The sequence below is a fragment of the Schistocerca gregaria genome, chromosome X (assembly GCF_023897955.1).
Source record: "Schistocerca gregaria isolate iqSchGreg1 chromosome X, iqSchGreg1.2, whole genome shotgun sequence".
In the NCBI taxonomy this organism is placed as follows: domain Eukaryota; kingdom Metazoa; phylum Arthropoda; class Insecta; order Orthoptera; family Acrididae; genus Schistocerca; species Schistocerca gregaria.
This window is the reverse complement of record NC_064931.1, coordinates 91,312,173-91,336,373: the sequence shown is the minus strand read 5'-3', so window position 1 is coordinate 91,336,373 and position 24,201 is coordinate 91,312,173. Positions and strand designations below refer to the sequence as shown.

Genomic DNA, 24,201 nt, shown 5'->3' with positions numbered 1-24,201 from the left:
TTTAATACTATGCCTATATAATTTATTTGTTTGTTTATGCCACAACTACATAAATCATTGTACCTTTTTGTTACAACTAGCACTAAAAAATACAGTAAATACATTGTCACATGCAAGCGCAAAATATCATTTCAATATGATGAGGTCTTTATCAGAAGTAGACAATGGTTACAACCTACATGGGCTATTGACATAATGTATGTCATTGAGGAGATTGATATTTTCAAACAGAAGTATCGTGAAAATGCGCCATAGTTGTAATTATTTCCTTATCAGTTTCCACACTGAACCTATTCTTTCCATCAGTCCATAAAGCATTTGCGGTATAGAACACTCTTTCTGCAGCAGCATTAGTGTCAACTAGACTTAGACAAATGCAGTAGTGAGCTGCAAATTTTTGCTGCAGATATCTTTTAATGCAGGGTTGTTAAAAATGATAGACCATTTTTCAGCAACACATTTCACAGATCTTAATTCATGGGTTTTCGCATCACATGCACTTTTAATATGCTTCACGTCCTCAAAAAGTTCATCTTCACATATTTCAGAATATTTTCATCAAACTCTGCTAAAGCTTTAAGACTTTAATGAACCATCTTCCAAAGGAAAGAATAGTAGAGCTGAATCCAGTTAAATGGTTTCAACACGTGAAGTGGATGAGCCAGTTTTTCAGTACAGTCAATTAATGTCTCATAAAATAAGCTTGAAATGTCCAAGAAATCAGAATCTTGCAGCTAGCAATCTTCTTGCAATGTACATATCAAAAACGAAGTTTTCGTAATGTGAAAGTTTTCTTCCTTCCTCAATTTCACTTTCCATACCAATATGTCCAAAACTTTGTTGCATATCTGCTGCCTCAATAGTTTTTATTGTTGAAGAAAACATTTTCAATTGACTCTGAATAAAATAGGGCTACAAAAGTGATTGAGGATCCTTGAAGAATGCTTTTAAGACAGTAGGACATTTTTCTTGAGACAAAAAAATAAGGTTTTAGTCCCACATAAGTGTCAGTAATCCCATTAACAGCCAGTTCCAAGGAAAGCCATCTGTTTTTAACACTACCAAGCACCTGTTCATATTCTGTTTCAAAAAACTCTTTCAATTCTTCAACGCAATGATTTAAATGTGGAATTGTTGAAAACTTTTGTTTACAATGGTTTCTATGTCTACTGGGAGAATATCAGCACTGGTTTTTATTGCATTAGCATAAGCCTGTTCCATCATCCATCCAACCTACACAATACACTACTCCATCCCTGTGCCACTCCCAACCTCTTGCTACACGGATCATATCCTTGTGGTAGACCAAGGTGCGAGACTGCCCAGTCCACCCACCCAGCACCTACTCCAGTCCTGTCACAGGCTTATCCTATCCCATCAGATGCCAGGCCACCTATGAAAGCAGCCATGTCATATACCAACAAACACTGCACAGCATTTTATGTTGGTATGACTACAAACCAACTGTCCACCAGGATGAATGTCCAATGGCGAACTGTTGCGAAGAACAAAGTTGACCACCCAGTGGCACAACATGACGTTGAGCACAATGTGCTAGTTCAGTGGCTGCTTCACAGCCCAGGCCATCTGGATCTTTCCCTCCACCACCAGCTTCTCTGTGCTACGCAGTTGGGAATTAACCTTACAACACATCCTCCATTCCCATAATCATCCTGGCCTCAATCTCAGTAACCCACTGTTCCCACACCCTTCACCAGACAGCTTCTCCTTCCTCTGCCCTGCCACTCCCTCCCAATTCATGTGTCCATGTCACCTCCAGCCTGTACCACTCCTTATTGGCTCCGACAACAGTGCATCACACGCCTAGCCCCCAGTGGGCTCGCCACTCTTTGGTGAGTTCGTGCTTGGCTACCATGGGGCTCCAGCCTTTGCAGCACAGTTTCCCTTCTGTGCTGCATGTCTATCCTCTTGCTATTCTTTTTCCCCTCCCTTGGGGAACATGTCTGAAATGTTCTTGGAAATGAGTTCTGCATTTTCACTAGCCAATATCAGAACAGTCCCTCCACTGTTTTTTTGTTCGTTTTTTTCTGTCTTTGTAACCCCTTCTCCTATCCTTCTGCGACATACGAGGTTCCTCTTTTTTCTTCTTCCTCCCTGTGCACTTCTGATTACCAGCCCACGCGTGCAACACATAACAGGTGACTGGGTAATGCAGGATTCCCAGCCCTAGGTTGACAGGTAAGTTTCGCGCATACCCCCTGGTACAGGCCAGGCCCAGGGAGGGGTGATTGCCTGGGCTGCTACCTTCCCAAATTGCCAATTGGTCTGTCTGTCAGGTGTTCGGCAGGCGTGACCTGAGGTGTGAACAGTCACCTAAGGCAGGTGCGCCACCTTCTGGAGGACGCCCCCAGTTGGAAGGAGCATGCCTTCTGCACTACCCAGCTTGCCCATCATCTCGAGTGGTCCATTATCCCTGACACGTACTCAAGTGACCATTTACCGTCTACTATCTGTTTGCTGACTCCTACCCCACCTATGTTCATACCCAAATGACAACTTTCTAAGGCTGACTGGAGCCTTTACTCCTCCCTGGCAACCTTCAACAAACCACATTTCCACAGTTGTGATGACGAGGTAGAGTATTTTACAAACATTATCCTTAGTGCTGCGGAACATTCCACTCCTCACGCTTCCTCTTTACCACTCGGTGTCCCAGTCCCTTGGTGGAATGAGGGGTGCTATGACGCAGTTTGCGAGGGGAAACGTTCTCTCTGTGTTTTTAACCATCATCCTATAATGCTAAGTTGCATTCGTTACAAGCTGTTGTGTGCACAGTGTCATCGCATTCTTCAGTATAGAAAAAATGCTAGCTGGATTTCATTTACTAGTTAACAATTTTCCACTCCCTCCTCTGTCGTGTAGGCCAACCTCTGACAGCTCTCTCCTGACTGTAGCAGACGATGTTATAGTGGACCCTGTTGCTATCTCCAAGACCTTGGGTCACAATTTTGCAGAGATTTTGAGCTCCTCCCACTATCACGCTGCATTCCTCCGTCAGAAATGAGTTGAGGTGGCCCTTCTCAAAATCGTGAGTGCTATAATGACTCCTTTACTGTGAGGGAGCTCTATCGTACTCTCACTTCATCCTGATCCTCTGCCCCAGGTCTGGACAATGTCCACATTCAGATGTTGGGGAACCTTTCTCTTGCAGGCAAGCATTTTCTACACTCCTGGAAATTGAAATAAGAACACCGTGAATTCAGTGTCCCAGGAAGGGGAAACTTTATTGACACATTCCTGGGGTCAGATACAGCACATGATCACACTGACAGAACCACAGGCACATAGACACAGGCAACAGAGCATGCACAATGTCGGCACCAGTACAGTGTATATCCACCTTTCGCAGCAATGCAGGCTGCTATTCTCCCATGGAGACGATCGTAGAGATGCTGGATGTAGTCCTGTGGAACGGCTTGCCATGCCATTTCCACCTGGCGCCTCAGTTGGACCAGCGTTCGTGCTGGACGTGCAGACCGCGTGAGACGACGCTTCATCCAGTCCCAAACATGCTCAATGGGGGACAGATCCGGAGATCTTGCTGGCCAGGGTAGTTGACTTACACCTTCTAGAGCACGTTGGGTGGCATGGGATACATGCGGACGTGCATTGTCCTGTTGGAACAGCAAGTTCCCTTGCCGGTCTAGGAATGGTAGAACGATGGGTTTGATGACGGTTTGGATGTACCGTGCACTATTCAGTGTCCCCTCGAGGATCACCAGAGGTGTACGGCCAGTGTAGAAGATCGCTCCCCACACCATGATGCCGGGTGTTGGCCGTGTGTGCCTCGGTCGTATGCAGTCCTGATTGTGGCGCTCACCTGCACGGCGCCAAACACGCATACGACCATCATTGGCACCAAGGCAGAAGTGACTCTCATCGCTGAAGACGACACGTCTCCATTTGTCCCTCCATTCACGCCTGTTGCGACACCACTGGAGGCGGGCTGCACGATGTTGGGGCGTGAGCGGAAGACGGCCTAACAGTGTGCGGGACCGTAGCCCAGCTTCATGGAGATGGTTGCGAATGGTCCTCACCGATACCCCAGGAGCAACAGTGTCCCTAATTTGCTGGGAAGTGGCGGTGCGGTCCCCTACGGCATTGCGTAGGATCCTACGGTCTTGGCATGCATCCGTGCGCCGCTGCGGTCCGGTCCCAGGTCGACGGGCACGTGCACCTTCCGCTGACCACTGGCGACAACATCGATGTACTGTGGAGACCTCACGCCCCACGTGTTGAGCAATTCGGCGGTACGTCCACCTGGCCTCCCGCATGCCCACTATACGCCCTCGCTCAAAGTCCGTCAACTGCACATACAGTTCACATCCACACTGTCGCGGCATGCTACCAGTGTTAAAGACTGCGATGGAGCTCTGTATGCCACGGCAAACTGATTGACACTGCCGGCGGCGGTGCACAAATGCTGCGCTAGCGCCATTCGGCGGCCAACACCGCGGTTTCTGGTGTGTTCACTGTGCCGTGCGTGTGATCATTGCTTATTCAGCCCTCTCGCAGTGTCCGGAGCAAGTATGGTGGGTCTGACACACCGGTGTCAATGTGTTCTTTTTTCCATTTCCAGGAGTGTACTTCATACGTACAGTCTCATATGGGCAGAGGGTTCACTTCCCAGACTATGGTGTGGAACCACTGCCATACCCATACCTAAGTCTGGTAAGGAAAAACACCTTCCTTCTAGCTACCGCCCCATTTCTCTCACCAGCTATGTTTGCAAGGTGATGGAACGTATGAGTCATTTCCGGCCGGTATGGTGGCTAGAGTCTTGCAATTTACTGACCACTGCACAGTGTGGATTTAGTGTGTGCCATACTGCAGTTGACCATCTTGTCACCTTGTCAACCCATGGCATGAATGGTTTTCTGCAGAAATAGCAGACTGTGGCCATGTTTTTCGATCTGGAGAAAGCCTATGACACTACTGGAGGACTGGTATCTTTTGTACACTCTACACATGGGGCTTCTGAGACAGCATGCCACATTTCCCTGAGAAATTTTAAAAGACCGAGTATTCAAGGTCTGTGAGGGTTCTGCCTTGTCAGACACCTTTATCCAGGAAAACAGTGTGCCTCATGGTTCCGTCCTGAGTGTTGTCCTCTTTGCTGTTGCCACTAACCCTATTATAGCTTATCTTCCTCCAGGCAACTCAGACTCCATTTTCATTGACAATTTTGCCATATATTGCAGGTCTCCACAGATTTGTCTCATTGAGTGGTATCTTCAGTGGCTTCTCACTTGTCTTTACTAATAGAGCATTGGCAATGGCTTTCGCTTTTCCATTGACACAACCGTTTGTATGAATTTCTGGTGGCGCAAGTGGTTTCTACCACTGTCTTTACGCATTGGGCCTGTTGCTCCTCTGTTCATTGAAATTACAAAATTACTAGGGCTCATGTTCAATAGGAAACTGTCTTGGTCCTCCCACATTTATTAACTGGCTGCCCGCTGTACATGGTTCCTCAATGTCGTATGTGTCCTCAGCGGTACTTTCTGGGGAGTGGATCAGAACACCCTACTCCTTTTGTACCAGTCCTTTGTGATTTTGAAACTCAGTTATGGATGTTTTGTTTATGCTTCTGCACATCTCTCCATCTTACATCATCTCAATACACTCCACCATCATGGCATCCATTTGGCCACTGGCTCCTTCTAAACTAGCCTGGTTGAGAGGCTGTTTGCAGAAGCTGCTGAACTACCACTGTCATACCGCCATTACTTACTCAGCAGATATGCATGCCATTTGTCTGCCGTGCATGGCCTACTTCTTCGATGACTCCTTTGATCACCAATATGGGGCACATTCCTCTTCTGTTACCTCCTGGAGTTCACTTTCAGCTCTTTCTCCTTCAGGTTAACTTCATGCTACCTGCCACTTTCCCAATGGATGTGAACTGTTCACCACCTTAGCTTCACGAGGTGGCCTGTGTTCATATTGGCCTTCATTTGCTCCCTAAAGCCACTACTCCAGCCTTGCTGTTTAGCCCTAAGTTTCACAACCTTCACACGGAACTTCGCGATAGTACCTTTATGTACAGTGATGGCTCTCAGACTTACTGTGGTGTCAGGTGTACCTTTGTCATTGATCCCGACATTTTTCAGTAATGGCTTTTGGAACACTGCTCAGTGTTTACAGCAGAGTGCTTCCCCTGGATCAGGCCGCATAGTACATCCAGAGACACAGACGTTTCAATTGGATCATCTGCTCTGACTCTCACAGTGCCCTTCAGAGCCTCTGTGTGCTGTATACCGTCCATCCCTTAGTACAACAAGTCCAGGAAAGCTATCACTTGCTCACTCTTGATGGCACCTCTGTGATGTTTCTACGGGTTCCAGCTAATGTCAGTCTGACGGGAAACAAGGCTGCTGCCAAGGCTGCAGTCCTGTTACCTGGGCCCGCTAGTTGTTCCATTCCCTCTGATGATCTCTGTGTTGTCATCTGTCAGCAAGTGATGTCACTGTGACATCACCATTGCTCCTCCCTTCATGGGAACAAGCTCTGTGAAATTAAAGCTCTCCCAGTTGCTTGGAAGATGTCCTCTGGCCCTCTCACCCTGAGGAGATCATTTTAGCTCAGTTGTGTATTGGGCACTGTCTTTTTAGCCATTGCCATTTTTTAAGTGGGGCTCCCCCACCACTTTGTGCTCATTGCCCTCAATCTTTGGTGGTTCACCATTTTGTGACAGAATGCCCTTTTTTTAACCACTTATGTTCCAATTTGTTTTTACCAAATGACTTATTGGCCATTTTAGCGAACGATGCACAGGCATTTTACTTTTTATCTGTTGTAGCGATATGGTGAAGGACATTTAATCTATAGTTCAGAACCTCTGTTTCTCTATAGTGTATTTTATGTACCTTTCTCAAAGTACCTGTTTTAGCTGTCTTTCCTACCATCAGTTGTGCCTAACATGTAGTTGCTTTTAACTCCCTTTTTTGTCTGTGTGTTCTACAGTTCTGATGTGGGTGCATATGGCTCTCATTGTTGTTGCACCATAAAACAAAACGATCACATGTCTAACCCATATACCTGCGACACCTCCCACCCATATTTCTAGCTGGCAAACTGGCTGCTTTCCTCTCAGCTGCTAGCCACCCTCCCCACTACCACACCCGCCCCCAGTCTGTCATTCTCCCTCCTGACCCCCTCTTCCTCTACCCACCCTACCCGACATTACTGCCACTGCATCCTAGTCCACTGGCTGAAATGTAACACTGGCATTATTAGTCCAGCTGGCACCATGTGGGGGCATAGGCATGAGTATTGCATATGGGGTGGGTGGGGGGGGGGGGGTGGGGGGTGGGGGAGAGCGAGAGAGCGAGAGAGAGAGAGAGAGAGAGAGAGAGAGAGAGAGAGAGAGAGAACATTCTAGCTTTAAAAAGGATTACTCTGAAAGCTATCAAGTTGCCTTTTTGTGTGAGCCTATTGATGATTTAGTGCTTCTGCTTTTCGAGGAGTGGTCTCCTTTAATACAAAGGTATATAAGATAATCAGTTTGTTATGGGTTACATGGTTCAACACATGATCTAATTTAGCTTCTTTTAAGGAAACATAATGCACAAAGTTGCCCTAGGATTTTTGAATAATACAAATAGGGACACATCATCATCTGCATGAGGAGAAATAGTAAGGCTTCTTCCATATGGTTCGATCATGGGCCAACTCTGTTGTTGTTCTTTATGAAGGATCTGATGATACAAGCATTATCGTGAAACTGAGAAAAGAGCACCAACAGGGAAAATGGTAAATAATGTTTTTGTAAAATTATTGGAAGGTTTTGCACAAATGGACCAGCTTTAAACTTTAAAAAACACAGCTTATCCACTACATTCGATAGGAGAGGCTTATAGAGATTGGCAATCATTCTTAGCACTTACACACAGAATTTGTGTGGATCACAATGTGTGTATTATTGCCTATTAAATGTCTTGGTCATAGTCATCTTCAAATCTAAATAAAGAAAGAAGAAACATAGAAGTAGGAATACAATGCAAGAAAATACCCAATCTGGTTAATATGGAATATCATAATACAATTAATACATACTAAAATAAAACTTGACGTACAGATACAACATATCGCACCCACTAACAACCGTACTGTACATTACAGTCACAAGTTGCAGGCAGCCTTGTGACAGCTGACTGTGATACTAATAAATTGCCATAAGATGGCACCATAGTCAAATATCGGTTGAACAGAAAAACGGTTAGACTGTCAGTGAGAGAGCACCGCTAGTTCCTGCTACTAATAAGGCGAGTACACCGTTCGCTTGTTACATATTTTTACGAGCTTCCAACAGGAGCAACTGCAGTAATGGATAGGAACTGTGATTGTCATGTACAGATGCGAGCTGAGTTGGCGACCCTTCGCTCACAGCTCCAGGCTGCTTTGGCTTCTGTCACACAGCTTGAGGCTGCTGCCAAGGGGTGTCACTGTGGGGGATCGAATGTGGGGATGCAAGGGACGTAGAGCACATCCCACATGTCCTCCGATCGGTCCACTGCTGTGGATGCCATGGGTTCTGCCTGCACTGAGGTTGACCCCTCACCCATGGTCGAGTGGAAGATCATTCCAAAGTCTGGCAGGCAGCGAAAAACTTTGAGGGGCCGATCGTAGGGCAGTTCGTTTGACGAACAGGTTTCGGGCATTATCCGTGGTTGACGATGTTTCTGAGCTGGATGCAGTCATCCACCAAGTTCCAGAGGAAGCTTCTCAGCCTGCAAGGTCTGGGAATTCACTGAGGGTGGGTTTGCTGGTAGTTGGGAGCTCCAACGTTAGGCGCATAATGGGGCCCCTTAGGAACATGGCTGCCAAGGAGGGGAAGGAAGCTAGTGTGCATTCTGGGGGGAGTCATTCTGCATGTGAAAAGGGTGCTTCCAGGTGCCATGAAGAGTACAGGGTGCAGCCAACTGCAGGTGGTGGCTCACGTCAGTACCAATGACTTGTGTCGCTTTCGATTGGAGCAGATTCTGTCTGGTTTCGGGCGGCTAGTGGAAATGGTAAAGACTGCCAGTCTTGCTTCTGAGATTAAGGTGGAGCTCACCAGCTGCAGCATCGTCGATAGAATCGACTGTGGTCCTTTGGTGCAGAACCGAGTGGAGGGTCTGAATCAGAGGGTCAGGTGGTTCTGTGACCGTGTAGGCTGCAGATTCCTTGACTTGCGCCATCAGGTGGTGGGTTTCCGGATTCCTCTTAATAGCTTAGGAGTCCACTACACACAGGAGGTGGCTACATGGGTAGCGGGGGCTGTGTGGAAGGGACTGAGCAGTTTTTTAGGTTAGAGGGTCTCGGGGGACCACAGAAGGGACACCCATCTAAAAGTGGGCAGGTAAAACACAGTAAGATAGTTGTAGAAACAATTGGTATTGTAGTTGTGAATTGTCATAGCTGTGTTGGGAAAGAACCAGAGCTCCAAGCCCTAATGTAAAACACTGAAGCTCAAATAGTTGTAAGTACAGAGAGCTGACTAAAGCCAGAAATAAGTTCAGTCAAAATTTTTTCAAACGATCTAACAGTGTTCAGAAAGGATAGATTAAATACAGTTGGTAGTGGAGTATTTATTGCTGCCAGAGGTAGTTTGCCTTGTAGCGAAATTGAAGTAGATAGTTCGTGTGAAATAGTATGGGTGGAGGGTGTACCTGACAATTGGACTAAAGTATTAATTGGATCCTTTTACCAACCCTTCAACTCAGAAGATATAGTTGCTGAACAGTTCAAAGAAAACTTGACTCTCATTTCAAATAAGTACCCCGCTCATAGAATTATAGTTGGTGGTGACATCAATTTACCCTCGATATACTGGAAAAATTATTCGTTTAAAGCTGACGGCAGACATAAAACATCATCCGAAATTGTACTGAATGCTTTCTCAGAAAATTATTTTGAACAGTTAGTTCATGAGACCACTCAAAGCTTAAATGGTTGCGAAAGCATACTTGACCTTTTAGCAACAAATAATCCTGTACAAACAGCGAGAATTGTGACAAATACAGGGATTAACGACCACAAGGCAGTTGGTGCTAGGCTGAATACTATGACACCTGCAACCTTCAAAAAGAAACATAAAGTATATCTATTAAAAAAAAACCTGATAAAAATGTTCTTAATGCGTTTTTAAGAGAGAGTCTTCACTCCTTCTGGTCTGATCATGTAAGTGTAGAAAAGTTGTGAAATGTTTTCAAACAAATAGTATCAACAGCGATTGAAAGATATATACCACATAAATTAATAAGTGGTGGTACTGATCCCCCATGGTACACAAAATGGGTCAGATCGTTGTTGCAGAAGCAACAAAAAAGCATGCCAAATTTAAATGAATGTAAAATCCCCAAGATTGACAAAGTTTTACAGAAGTTTGAAATATGGAATGTACTTCAATGCGAGATGCTTTTAACAATTTCCTCAACAAAATTCTGCCTCAAAATCTGGCAGAAAACCCAAAGAGATTCTGGTCATAAATAAAGCACACCAGTGGCAAGATGCAATCAATACCTTCACTGCACGATAACAACGGTGAAGTCACTGATGACAGTGCCACTAAAGCAGAGTTATTAAACGTGGTTTTCCGAAACTCCTTCACCAAAGATGACAAAGTAAATATTCCTGAATTCCAATCAAGAACAACTGCCAAGATGAGAAACATAGAAGTAGATATCCTCAGTGTAATGAAGCAGCTTAAACCACATAATAAAGGCAAGGCTTCTGGTCCAGATTGTCTACCAGTCAGGTGCTTCCTTTCAAAGTATGCTGATAAAATAGCTCCGTATTTAACAATTATATACAGCCACTCACTCACAGAAAGATTCGTGCCTAAATACTGGAAAATTGCTCAAGTCACACCAATACCCAAAAAGGGAAGTAGGAGTAATCCACTGAATTACAGGCCTATATCACTAATGTCGATTTGCAGTAGGGTTTTGGAAGATATACTGTATTCTAACATTATGAAGTACCTCGAAGAAAATGATTTATAGATACATAGTCAGCACAGTTTCAGAAAATATCATTCTTGTGAAACACAACTAGCTCTTAATACTCATGAAGTAATAAGAGCTGTCGACAAGGGATGTCAAATTGAATCCATATTTTTATATTTCCAGAAGGCTTTAAGCACCATTCCTTACAAGCGTCTTCTAACCAAATGGCATGCCTACGGATTATCGCCTCAGTTGTGTGACTGGATTCGTGATTTTCTGTCAGAAAGGTCACAGTTTGTAGTAATGGATGGAAAGTCATCAAGTAAAACAGAAGTAATATCCAGTGTTCCCCAAGGTAGTGTACAGGCCCTCTATTGTTCCTGATCTATGTTAACGACATAGGAGACAATCTGAGTAGCCGTCTTAGATTGTTTGTAGATGATGCTGTCATTTACCATCTTGTAAAGTCATCAGATGATCAAAATGACTTGCAAAATGGTTTGGATAAGATATCTGTATGGCGCGAAAAGTGGCAATTGACCCTGAATAAGGAAAAGTGTGAAGTTATTCACATGAGTACTAAAAGAAATCAGCTAAATTTTGATTATGCAATAAGCCACACAAATCTGAACTAAATACTTAGGGATTACAATTACAAATAACCTAAATTGGAATGATCACATAGATAATATTGTGGGTAGAGCAAACCAAAGACTGTGATTCATTGGCAAAACACTTAGAAGGTGCAACTGGTCTAAAGAGACTGCTTACACCACACCTGTTTGCCCTATTCTGGAGTATTGCTGTGTGGTGTGGGATCTGCATCAGGTAGGACTGACGGATGACATCGAAAAAGTGCAAAGAAGTGCAGCTCGTTTTGTATTATCGTGAAATAGGGGAGATAGTGTCACAGACATGATGTGTGTATTGGAGCAGCAATCATTAAAACAAAGGCGTTTTTCATTGCGACGGGATCTTTTCATGAAATTTCAGTCACCACTTTTCTCCTCCGATTGCGAAAACATTCTGTTGGCACCCACCTACATAGGGAGAAATGATCATCACAATAAAATAAGATAAATTGGGGCTCGCACAGAAAAATTTAAGTGCTCATTTTTCCCGCGTGCCGTTTGAGAGTGAAATGGTAGAGAGACAGCTTGAAGGTCGTTCACTGAACCCTCTGCCAGGCACTTTATTGTGAATAGCAGAGTAATCACATCGATGTAGATGTAGAGAAAATGACATGAAAGTATAGTAAGTGATTTAAAAAGGCAAGCACAAATGATTTCCATTTATGTAACATAAATACCAATGATGATTACATAGTAAAGTATTGCATAGTTCTATTTGCTTGTTTGTAGGTGTTGAGCAGTCAGTGGGGACATATACAAGATTGAAACTTATGCTGTACTTTTGTACAGCATTCTTCCTTAGAGTTAAAAAAGAAATTACATTTTACTGCCAGGCTATTATTTGTTGTATATTGTGAGAACTTTTGGTTTACTAACTGAATGCCATTCTTTTTGGTGAGAATGAGACTAATGTTGCATGAGATTTATAATTTTATACATATTTTGCCCCTCGACCTACATTTTTTGACATAAGATTTTAGTATACTTTCGCAGTTGCTGTTTCAGTCATGTATTGCAAGTGATCAGTGAGCAACAGTTGCCTGGCCTATAAATCCCACTTTTTTCTTGCTCTGGTTGTATTTTAACAGAATGTTTCAGTCTTACTAAATGCAGATATTTTCTTTTTTAGTTCCACCTCATCGAACTCGATACTATCAAGAAGCCCAAGAGGGGTTGTATAGTGGACCACTTTTTCTTTTGTGCTATCTGCTGTATTCACTGCCATTTTCAGCAGTTTCGGTTGCAGCAGCGTCAAGAATTTCATTTGAGTAAGTATATAATACGATATTAACAAAATTTTCATATTTTATGTAACTTTGTCTTTGCAGAAGGTGGATACGAAGGAGCGTTTAATAATTTAATTTGTTGAAAAAAATGAAAAATACACCATAAGTGTTAGCTGAGGTTCTAATATTAATGTGAGCTTTTAGTAATGAGTGATTCTTATGTTTTGCTATATTTTGCTATTGAGTTACCAGACAATGCTTTCACAAATGTTCCTTTTAGAGTTCTGTTAAATAAGCTGTGATTACTGTGAGATTAAGGTACAGGTAATGAGGCATTTCTGTCATAACAGTAAAAAATTTTCCTAAGAGTTGACAGACTTCACATTAAGTTATATGGTCGGGAAACACTTACTGGCTAAAAAATAATTTGAGACAAGTTTTCTTCAGTTGAGCAAATTACAACCAGTGCCCTTACAATATGTTTCAGTAACTTCACAGATTCTTCTATTTGTAGATTACAGCAGTTTAATAGTTAATAATAAGACAAAACAACAACAGGCAGAGAAAGGAATTGAAATCATGAGGGACATTTATAAGTGGTCACTGTTGAACATAGTAAAATTAATGTATGAACTTTTGCATAAAAGTAAACCACAGTCATGAACGATGTACTTCACACAGCATTTTTATTTATGAGTATTTACAGGCAGTTTCTTCGAGAATAACACACAAGAGTTCATTAAAAAGAGTCGCCATGAACATGTTATTTTCTTACTGCTTTTGGCACCTGCATGTAACAGCTCATGAATTGTTGTTGTGACCTACTTATATGTGCACTCATATTTTTATTTAGGTGATTATGTTTTAGGTTCAGTTGCACAGAACATGGAAACAATTTTCAGGCTGCTGAAAATATCCTCAAGTATAACACAACACATTTTGTCCTTTAAACTACATCCTCTCTTTTATTACTCACACCTGTTACAGTACCATGAATTGAATGTATGCCATTCTATAAGAACCTGCTCATATAATCAAGTTTATTAATTTCATTATCTTTATGTCAAGCTGTACTCAAGAATTGAGCATGAAAATCTGTTTGCAGAGGCTTTTGCAAATTACGTTATTTGTATTTTATATTGGTAAGATGTGATTGAATTCAATAATGTGTAAAATAGCTTAATTAAAAATTTATATGAAAGTATAATGCAATACTTTTCTGTTTAATCATCTATTGATGTTTTTCTTATTTGATCATAACAACTCTTAACATTAAATACGTCTGTTGTTCTCTTGTGCTCCCTGCCTATATTTATGAAGTGTATACCATTTAACAATTTAAATGAGAGAAATATTCTCTGTTTCCTTACAGATTGATTGGCATAAAGGCTTTGTCTGAGTGGCTTCTGTTTGGTGGTGTTTTGTGGGCTTGTTTCTTACTGGCTGAACAGCAAACTATAGCAATTCTGATGACTGTATGCAGTTCTTTTAGAGCTGCTGTCTGCAGTCTTTATATATCAACAGTATATCTGATACTTGGGAGTGGCGTTTTGAGGTATGTGCAAATACAGTGGAGCAAAAAAGTTGTCACTCATATTGTACTCACCCATGTGTAACAACTGTATGACATACAATAAATTGCAGTGAACAGTGGGAACACACACACTATAAAAAGGGTGTTGGTTATTTTAGCTCAGCTGTTGCTGGACCATATCTTACAGCTCATGAATAAGGTCATCTTAGCACACACAGTAAACACAAATGGAACTTGACAGTCTTTCTAAAGACTGCTTCCCTACATAATTTTCTACCCACTGAACACTGGAATTTTTAATTCTCATTTATTCGTTATCTACTTTTGCTACAGAAGCACTGTTTACCCTACAGGAAGCAAAGTTAATTTTTTCCTCCAGTCCAGTCATCAGTGGCTAAATTTTGACCCTCTGTATCATAATAATACTATTGTGACACAATTAAGTGACCACCTTCCCCTGGTTTAATCAAGGCATTTTGTTGAGCATAGGAGCTGGGGTAGAGGGGACCTCCTACTGTCTGACTGCTGGAAATTCCACCACTTGAATTCAGTCTTGATGCTAATCCTCATAGATCTCTTTACAGTTCATCTGAAAATTCTTTCATCAGTCTTCTGCTACAGTTTTTACCCCTCATATTTCCTTCCACTAACAAACTGACAATTCATTCATCCTTGTAATTAGAGGCTTCTGGGAAACTCTGTGTACATAATAAGAGCCCTACCACTTTTCAATGGATTATTCTGTCGCTAACATCTATTCCTGAACTTTAATGTGAACTTTTCAGAATAAATGACAAGAATATCTGATTATGCATTTGACAATTTGCATTAGAGTTGCCTGTCCCTACTAATTAATTCCTTAGGCTACTCAGAGGTATGATAGTTCAATGGTACCCTTGATCACCGGTAGTGGACCTTGTTACATGCAACAATCCCTCTTAAATCTGTCTGTCTAAGCCATAATGGGTGATACGATGGTAGAAGATTCACCTTTGAAGCGAACTAAACTTTCTTCCTCTGGTGGCCTCATGACCCCAGCAGTCTCTTCTGAAGCTAGCACATATTACATTGTGGAGAGGTGTGATCCCAAAATGTTAAATTCACTGGCTACACCATTGGAAGAACATAGTGCACTGAGACAAGGTGAGAAATACTCCCCCCAATATTCAGTTTGTTCTAGGACAGATGGGGATTCTTTATTGACTACAACGCCTTTGTTCTTTGTTGAACATCTTAAGGACATGTTTGGGGAAGTGGCAGTCTTTTCAGACATGAAAAGTGGCTCTGTTTTGCTTAAAATGGCCTCCCCTACTCAGTCACAGGTGCTGCTCATCTGCAACAAGCTGCTTGATATTCCTGTCTCTCTCTAATCCCCCATAAAAGTCTGAATAAGGTACAGGGTATTATTTTGCACCAAGATATCCTTTTACAAACTGATGATGAGTTGCTGGTTACTTTGGAGCAATGAGGTGTGAATTTAACAGTTCTATCCACTGAGGACCAAAAGACAACAGAATAGAAACTGGAGCCTTTATCTTGGCCTTTGGAGTTAACACATTGCCTGAGAAGGTAAAGTTGGTGTGTCACTGTGATGTCAGGCTGAATATTCCTCCTCCCATGTGTTGCTATGAATGCGTGCGATTTGGACATGTCTTCACGTTGCAACACCGGCCCATCTGTAGGGACTGTGGCCATCTGATGCAAATGAACATTCTGTGTGCCTCTCCCTCTATATATGTCAACTGTGGGGGCACCATTTGCCCCCTTCAACAGACTGCACCATTTTCAAACATGAAAAGAAAATCCAAGAATACAAGACCCTTGACTGCTTCACATATCAGCAGACAAGGAAGAAGTATGATCACCTACATCCTACATATATGACGTTGATGTATGCTACTGCTACATCAACGTCACCCTTTTTAGTGATTGTCCCATCACCGTTTGTTCCCAGGACTATGCTGATGTGCAACTGGGTGCCAGCCAGTGGCTGACAGAGCCACAGGTTGCAAGTCATAGGACTTCGTGTTCCTCCTCTGTCCCAAAATCTGGGGCAGACAATCCCTTGCAGAAGTGTAAATCATCACCGGACAAGTAGTAGTCCTTCAAATCGAGGGAGATTGTGATGGCCACCATGCTGCCAGAACCTGCATGTTCTGCCTCTGTATCCGAGGCAGCATTTCTGGTGGCCTCTATGGCCCCAGACCCATTCACACCCCACCCCACCCCTGTACCCCACCCCTCCCCTCCCCTCCCCATCCCTCCTTGCAGCTGATTTAGAACAAATGTGTATTGATGGTGTATCTTCACAACCAGTAGCAGCAGGCAGCACTGAGGCATGACCTGCCTCCTCAATCCCTTCATGCCCCTTACAGGGTACTGATAGCATGATCCTCCAGTGGACCTGTCGCAGTTTCCTCTGCCACTTGGCTGAGCTGCGTCATGTTATATGTGCTTCCCCTGTCTTTTGCAGTGCCTTTCAGGAAACTTGTTTCCCAGCAATGCAGACCCCTACCCTTTGCAGCTATCAGGGCTATTTTAAGAATCACACTGACTGTGAAAAGCATCAATGGTGTTTGCACATACGTTCTGGACCTTCTCTACAGCAAACACCTGCCAATCAGTAAGACTTCAGAGACTGTGGCTTTTCATGTGAAGACATCTCTGGAATTTACCATCTGTAACATGTATCTCCCTCCCAACAATGAATTTCTCCAGAACATGTTGTCTGCGCTGTTAGAGCTGTCAAAAACTGCTCCCAGAGCTTGATGATTGCCTCTTCAATAGTGGTGTTCCCACACACTTCAGAGTGGCACATGGGTCTTATTCGGCCATTGACCTTTCCATTTGCAGCCCAGGTCTTCTCCTGTCCATCCATTGGAGAATACATGATGACCTGCACAGCAGTGACCATTTTCCGATCTTTTTGACCCTTCCTCGTTATCACTTGCCTGGGTGTCCACCCATATGGGCTCTCTCCAAAGCTCATTTGGATGGTTTTATGACTGTCATCACCCTTCACAGCCTACCACATGGTGGTATCGATGTGGGTGTCGAAAGCAAGACTGCAGCCATCCTGTTGGCAGCTGACTTTGTGAGTCCCTCTTCCTTGGGATTTCCCTGTTGGTAGAAAGCACCTTAGTGGACCACCAAAATTGCTGTGGCCATTAGAGATCGCAGGCAGGCTCTTCAACACCATAAGTGACATCCATCAATGGAGCACCTCATTGTCTTTTAGTAGCTCTATGGACACCAGTACCCTATGGGTATATGAGGTATCTCTGTGAATGGTGATGTCTACACTGATGCAGATGCTGTTGCCAATCAATTTGCTTTTCATTATGCTCTAGCCTCTGTGTCACCAGAATTATCAGCCTGCATTTCATATCCTCAAACAACAGGTAGAATGACTTCCTTTGTCATTTACTACACATCACCTGTAACCTTGTAATGCTCCATTCATTGACTGGGAATTCCTCAGAGTCCTAGCCGTGACAGTTCTAGGGTCAACTGCATCTTCAGCCAAATGCTTTTCGGTGGATTTCCAGAGTCACAGTCTTGCCATTTTCAACCATATCTGGAGCAAGGATGAGTTCCCATCTCAGTGACGAGAAAGAGTGATCATCACAGTACTAAAATCGGGTAAACACCCCTTAAGATGAACAGCTATTGTCCAATTAGCCTCACTAATGTTCTCTGCAAGTTGCTTAAGGTACAGTGAGTTAACAGCTGGCTTCATCCCAGGGCAGTTTTCACCAAGACCATTCTGCTGCCTGGAGTCTGCTATTCAGTCAGCTTTTGCCCATCAACAACATCTTATCCCTGTCTTCTTTGACTTATATAGGGCTTACAACACCACATGGTCTCACCACATCCTTTCTACCCTCCATGAGTGGTACCTCCAGGTCAAACTCCCAGTTTTTGTTTGGAACTTCTTGTCTCACCATACTTTGTCGGTTCAAGTTGGTATTTCCCACAGTACCCCCCATATACAAGATAATGGGGTCCCACAGTGGTCTGTATTGAGTGTGCACCCTTTTCTAGTGGCTATCAATGGTCCCCACCAGAACCCTACCTCAAGGACCAAATGCTCAATGTGGAGTCGTATCGTTTATTGGGATTGATCTTTGACATCTGGTTGATGTGGCTTCCCCATCATTGCCAGCTTAACTAAACATGCTGCTCACATTTTGATACTCTTCACTGTCACAATAACGCCAGCTGGGATGAAGACTGCTCTACAATTTTGTGGCTGTAGAAAGCTCTGATCACGTTGCATCTTGATTATGGGAGCCTGGTATATGGCGCCTATTGTGGGTTTCAAGTTGTGACAGGTACCTTTCGGACCAGCCCTGTGAACAGTCTACTTGCAGAGGCTTGTGTCCCTTCCATACAGATCAGGCACCAATAAACCTTACGGTTTTTTGCCACCTTGATGCATTTCCAGGCTCAGATGTGGTACACACTGACGGCTCTACGGTCAACAGTCTAACCGGTTTTACCTATATACATATAATATGCAGTGAACTACACTCCCTGCCAAATGGATGTAGTGTATTCACTGCAGAATTGGAGGTATTGCTCGAGTCATCAGCCACCTTCATTCTTGCACTGGCAAGTCGTTCTTAATTGGCAGTGACTCCTTGGGTAACCTTCAGGCTGTCTACCAGTGCTACCCTTGACACCCATTGGTTATGACTCTCAAAGATCTCCTGTATGGCCACCACACTGGACATCCTGATTGTGTTGGGATCCCAAGGAATGAACGCACTGACTGGTTGGCCAAGTTCAGTATGATGATGCAAATTTTGGAGGTGAGTTTACCAGAACCAAATTTCACTCAACTGTATGCCAACAGTTGTTGCAGGCTTGGAATGCAGATTGGTGTGCCCTGGTTTCTCGGAATAGACTGCAAACCATAAAGGAGATCATGACCATGTGGCAGTCTTCACTTCATGCTTCTCGCAGGAAATCTACTGTTGTGTTGGCTGTGCATTAGCAACACATGGCTGATCCATGGCTATGACCTCCAAGATGAGGAACCCCTCCACTGTCAGTGTAGTGCCCGTCTCACATTGGCCTATATCCTACTGGACTGCTCTAATTTGGCCACCTTATTGCGAAAATAAACTTGTTGACACACTACCTCTGGTGCTAGCAGATGACACCATGACATGCTAGCGGATGACACCAGAGCGGCTGATTTGGTTTTACATTTTACCCATGAAAGTGCTTTTTACTCCTCTCTGTGATGTAGGGCACATTGGCCTCGTCGGCCACTTGAGGGATTGAAGTGGTGCCCCATTGCTACTCATACCTGAAGGTTCCGTGACAGCCCTTGTACCGAGCGAGGTGGCGCAGTGGTTAGCACACTGGACTCGCATTCGGGAGGACGACAGTTCAATCCCGCATCCGGCCATCCTGATTTAGGTTTTCCGTGATTTCCCTAAATCGCTCCAGGCAAATGCTGGGATGGTCCCTTTGAAAGGGCATGGCCAACTTCCTTCCTCATCCTTCCTTAATCCGATGAGACCGTTGACCTCGCTGTCTGGTCTCCTTCCCCAAAACAACCCAACCCCAACTGCCCTTGTGGGGTGGTATGGCCTGGCTCCTGCCCTTTCCAACTTTTTAAATCTTCTCGTTCTTTCACATCTGTCGCTGATTGACATATTCATCATCATTGTTCTCTTTCCTTATATTTTATCTTCTCAGTGTAGCTAGTTCTCTTGTGGTAATGGAGGATGCGGAAACACTGTTCAGATGTAAAAGTTGCGCCTCTGGTTGCATAACATGTCCTGGGGGCCTCCAGTTGCTTTCTGGGTTGGGCATCTCTATCACTTCTCCTTACATGTCTCTCTTGGCTTTCATGATTCTTGGCTAGAATAGACTCCATTGGGATTTGTCTTTTGTGGCCTTCCCCTTTTTGGACTATTCCTGGCTTCACGCACAAAGGATTATGGGACTGATGACCTCATAGTTTTGTCCCTTCAGCCCCAGCTATCCATCCATCAAATAAATAGGTCAACTCATAATAATCATACAGTGTGTACTTCACCAATAATAAAATAATTTCATTCTCACTCTATATTTTCACTTCCATGTACTTCACATCTTCACCCATTTAATTTCCACTTGATATGACATGAAAGATGTGTTGTGTAGTAAGGGTAAGAGTTTCTTGTATTAACTATTACACAGGGCCCACAAATAAAATGTTTATAACCTAGCAGCAGCACACCAACAGAGTCCCATATGATGTCTGCAGCTTGTGGTCTAGTGGCTAGCATTGCTGCCTCCAGATCACGGAGTCCTGGGTTTGATTCCCAGCGGGGTTTGGGGTTTTTATGCCTGGGGACTGGGTGTTTGTGTTGTTCTCATCATTTGTGAAAGTGGCTAGATTGGACTGTGTAAAGATTGGGACTTTGTACTGGCACTGATTGCCGCGCAGTTGTGCACTCCACAAACCAAACCAATCACATATGATCATGTTGGTGGAAACTTCTGCATCTAAGAATTCACTAATAAATCACACTCTAAAAATTTACTAATAAATCACAAAAGCTGTGCCATGTATGACCTGAGATAAAGCTGTTCTCAATCCAAAGGGTGGTTTGATTACCACTATGCTTTACTGGGCTGTGGTATGGCCTTGTCTATCCTTGACATTTGAACTGATTTACCAACCATAACATTAAAATACAAATAAATGAACAGAAAGAATACCACAGTTGGTAAGATTTGCATTAGAAAGGAATCTCTCTTTGCTAGAACATCAAAGTTGGACAAATGAACAAAAAATTAAGAGATTTAATGTTTGTTAGTAAATAGCACAAAATAAGCTGAAGGGTGTGGTTTTTTCGGGTTACAATGTTGCATCACTAATATTTTTTATGTTTCAGATCATTTCATGGACTTCCAGACTGGCTGTTATATTTGACATATGCAACTCAATCTCGGTATGCAGGAGCATTTCTGAGCCAGCAGATCTTTACAAAAGATGGTCTGCTCAACAACTTGCCATATGATGCTAATGTGAACTGTACATCATTTTTTCTTTCACAGAGCTCCTCACAAGCATCTTCCTCCTCCTTTGTGTGTAGATATGCAAATGGAATGGCATTCCTTTCAGAACGTTACGGGAAAAAAGATGGAGTTGACACTTTAGCAGAAATTTTGGATCGTGATTTAAATTTTGGTGTAGTATATGCGTTTTCCATTGGCCTCATTATAATAAATGCACTTCTCTACCTTGTTCCACTGCCAGCTTTTGTGAAAGCAAAGTTTCGTGAGTAAATGAATTGCTGTTCTCCTCAAGATATACTGATAAAGGCAAGTTTTAAATGTTGTAGCATCCCAGAAATGTATGAAGTCATAGTCTTGTCAGTGGCAAGGAACTGCACACATTTCACAAATTAATGTGATGTTGGTTACTCAGATACCTATGCCAGGTACTGCTAACAGCAGAATATCTCCAAATTGCATTGATCTGTACTGACACTGATAAGTGACACTAGCTACTCAGATAAACAGGATCCAAACTGTTGTGACCAGACGAAACTACGGTCATCTGGCCATAACTGTGGGTTCTTTGATTGCTGTGGGAGAAGGCTCATCAAACTAGAACACATGAAATATTAGTTCACTTCATTACATAAATGAATAAAAGATTTACTTAACTTTGACACAGTTCTTTGCCCCAGCACTGCTTGATAATTTACGACTGCCATTGACTATGAAACCATCACTTGATGCACAGGTTAACAAACTATCCTTTTGCAGTACAAAATGCATTATTTATGAAAGTACATTTCATCAGAAACTTTTAACTGTCACTGTCTTACCAGACTGATGTTGACTGCTGTAGCTGAGGTCTCGAACTGGGGGAAAGCTCTTCCAAGCTCGGCTAAACATTCTGCTGCTGTGCTGAGAGGAGAGGTGTTGGCATCAGGAGTACCTTTGATTAATCATTGCTTCTTGCAGTGGAACCTCACTAGCATCTGTGGTATCGATATGCATTGTTGACTTGGGCATGACACCACAATCTCTGAGTGATACCACAGATGCAGTACTTACAAGAACTTCGAAATGATAGTGTCGTGTAGTTCTACTTTCCTACAGCATCCACCATTTAGAAAACATTTTGCTTCATTCCCAACAGGTTTTCTCATTTAAAATAATCTGGACAACTGGTGGGAAAAGACATATGAGAATCAGTTGAAAAATGTTACATTCCTATATTTTTCATTTCAGACACCTGGACTTTTTCACTTACATAATGGGTAGGGATGGATGGATGGATGGATGGATGGATGGATGGATGGATGGATGGATGGATGGATGGATGGATGGATGGATGTAGTAAATATGTATTACACTTAATCAATTGGATAAACTCAACCAGATCAGAACAGTACTCTTTATAAATTGGAAGAGAGAGATTGTTGTGTTGTTGTGTAAAATATTTATAAAATTTTCAAATTGTATTTGTATTTTTCTGAGAACTGTATGTATTGAAAGGTATTCTCTTTCATGAATAAATCTAGCATAATATCTCCATGTCTTGTAACTAATGCCTTACCTCTCTCAACTACTATCAACAGAAGTTTTCAAAATATAATTAACTTTAAGCACATAGTTTTACAGCATTTATCTTGAAATATGCACATACAGACTAATACTTACCGGATAAAATGGTGTATATGTAGTCATGTTAATCATATTCTTGAGCCTGCACCAACTGCATTATGCTATGTCTATTAGTTGTATACATCAATAAGTCACTCTTAAGTAAAGCAGCTGGTGTCACAATAAATATGTACAAACTGTTGGATAGTGGACAACATAATGTAAGAGGGAAACAGTCTGATACATACGTTCCAGTGATTATTTGTATGTTGTATGTATTCAAAAACACATCTAGATACATGCTTTCATTGATAACCAGAACACTAAAAACCACAGAAACAACTTCAGATATATAATCTTGAGTAATAAAACTGCCCAAAAAGTTTTCTGCCACCTGAATCTCTGCAAATGAGTGGGGCTCAGATTCAAAGAAAACAGAGATTGGAAGAAAGCCATATGAAACAAAAAATTAAAAAAAAACACCTTTGTGAAATAAATTGGTCATCACAATAATGGAATTCTGTTGAAATATGTGAAATCAAAATGTGCTGCTGGGTAATGAATGTTTCTCCATTAACATGGGCTCAATTGTGTTCGTGTCTGCAGATTTAGCAGACAATTACAATTGGTTGGTTCTTGTCTCCTGCATCAATGTGTTCATTAAGTGGGTATGGTGTGCTCATTCATTATCATCATAAAAGATGAACCCTTCACCAAAACATTGAATGTGGAGTTGAACAATAGGTTGGACGATCCTGTCACAATACTGCAAAGCCCTCAAACTACCATCAAGAGCAATGAGAGGTGTCTGAAATTAAATCAATACATGATACTTGCCAGTAACATGACTCTTCCACATCTCTGCCAGAGACATCCATTGGTACCTGCTCACCTCCACACTCTTCTACGATGATCATCGGGGGCTTTTTCTGTTTGTAATGTATGCATAGAGGCCAGATTGATTAGGTGAAGACTTGTGTACTTTTTAGGTCAAAACAGGTCTCCTTGTTGCCTCCAAAGTGGCAGTGTGTGATTTTGTTGCATTCTCTTTGAGATACCCATAAGGCTTTAATTTGTATGTAATGTTCATTAGCTGGTGTTGGTGATGGCAGGTACCTATTATGAGGCAGACAGTGTGTTTTATCCCTCAATAGTGGTTGAATGTTCAAATGATGTAGCTGTAGTGTATCCCAGTTCAGCAGGCAACATCATGTGCTTAATAAATCTGCTTG

General features: G+C 42.7%; 1 protein-coding gene across 1 annotated transcript in view; it reads left to right on the top strand.

Annotated features, from left to right (window-relative positions):
* The window catches only part of LOC126299550 (ATP-binding cassette sub-family G member 5), a 115,458-nt gene extending 92,558 nt beyond the window's left edge, over nucleotides 1-22,900 (top strand). The window contains exons 9-11 of the mRNA XM_049991544.1: nucleotides 12,714-12,852; nucleotides 14,183-14,365; nucleotides 21,244-22,900. Of these exons, the coding sequence (XP_049847501.1) occupies nucleotides 12,714-12,852; nucleotides 14,183-14,365; nucleotides 21,244-21,637 (716 nt within the window). The 3' untranslated portion in view covers nucleotides 21,638-22,900. The remainder of the gene's footprint in view (nucleotides 1-12,713; nucleotides 12,853-14,182; nucleotides 14,366-21,243) is intronic.
* The last annotated feature ends 1,301 nt before the right edge of the window (nucleotides 22,901-24,201 follow it).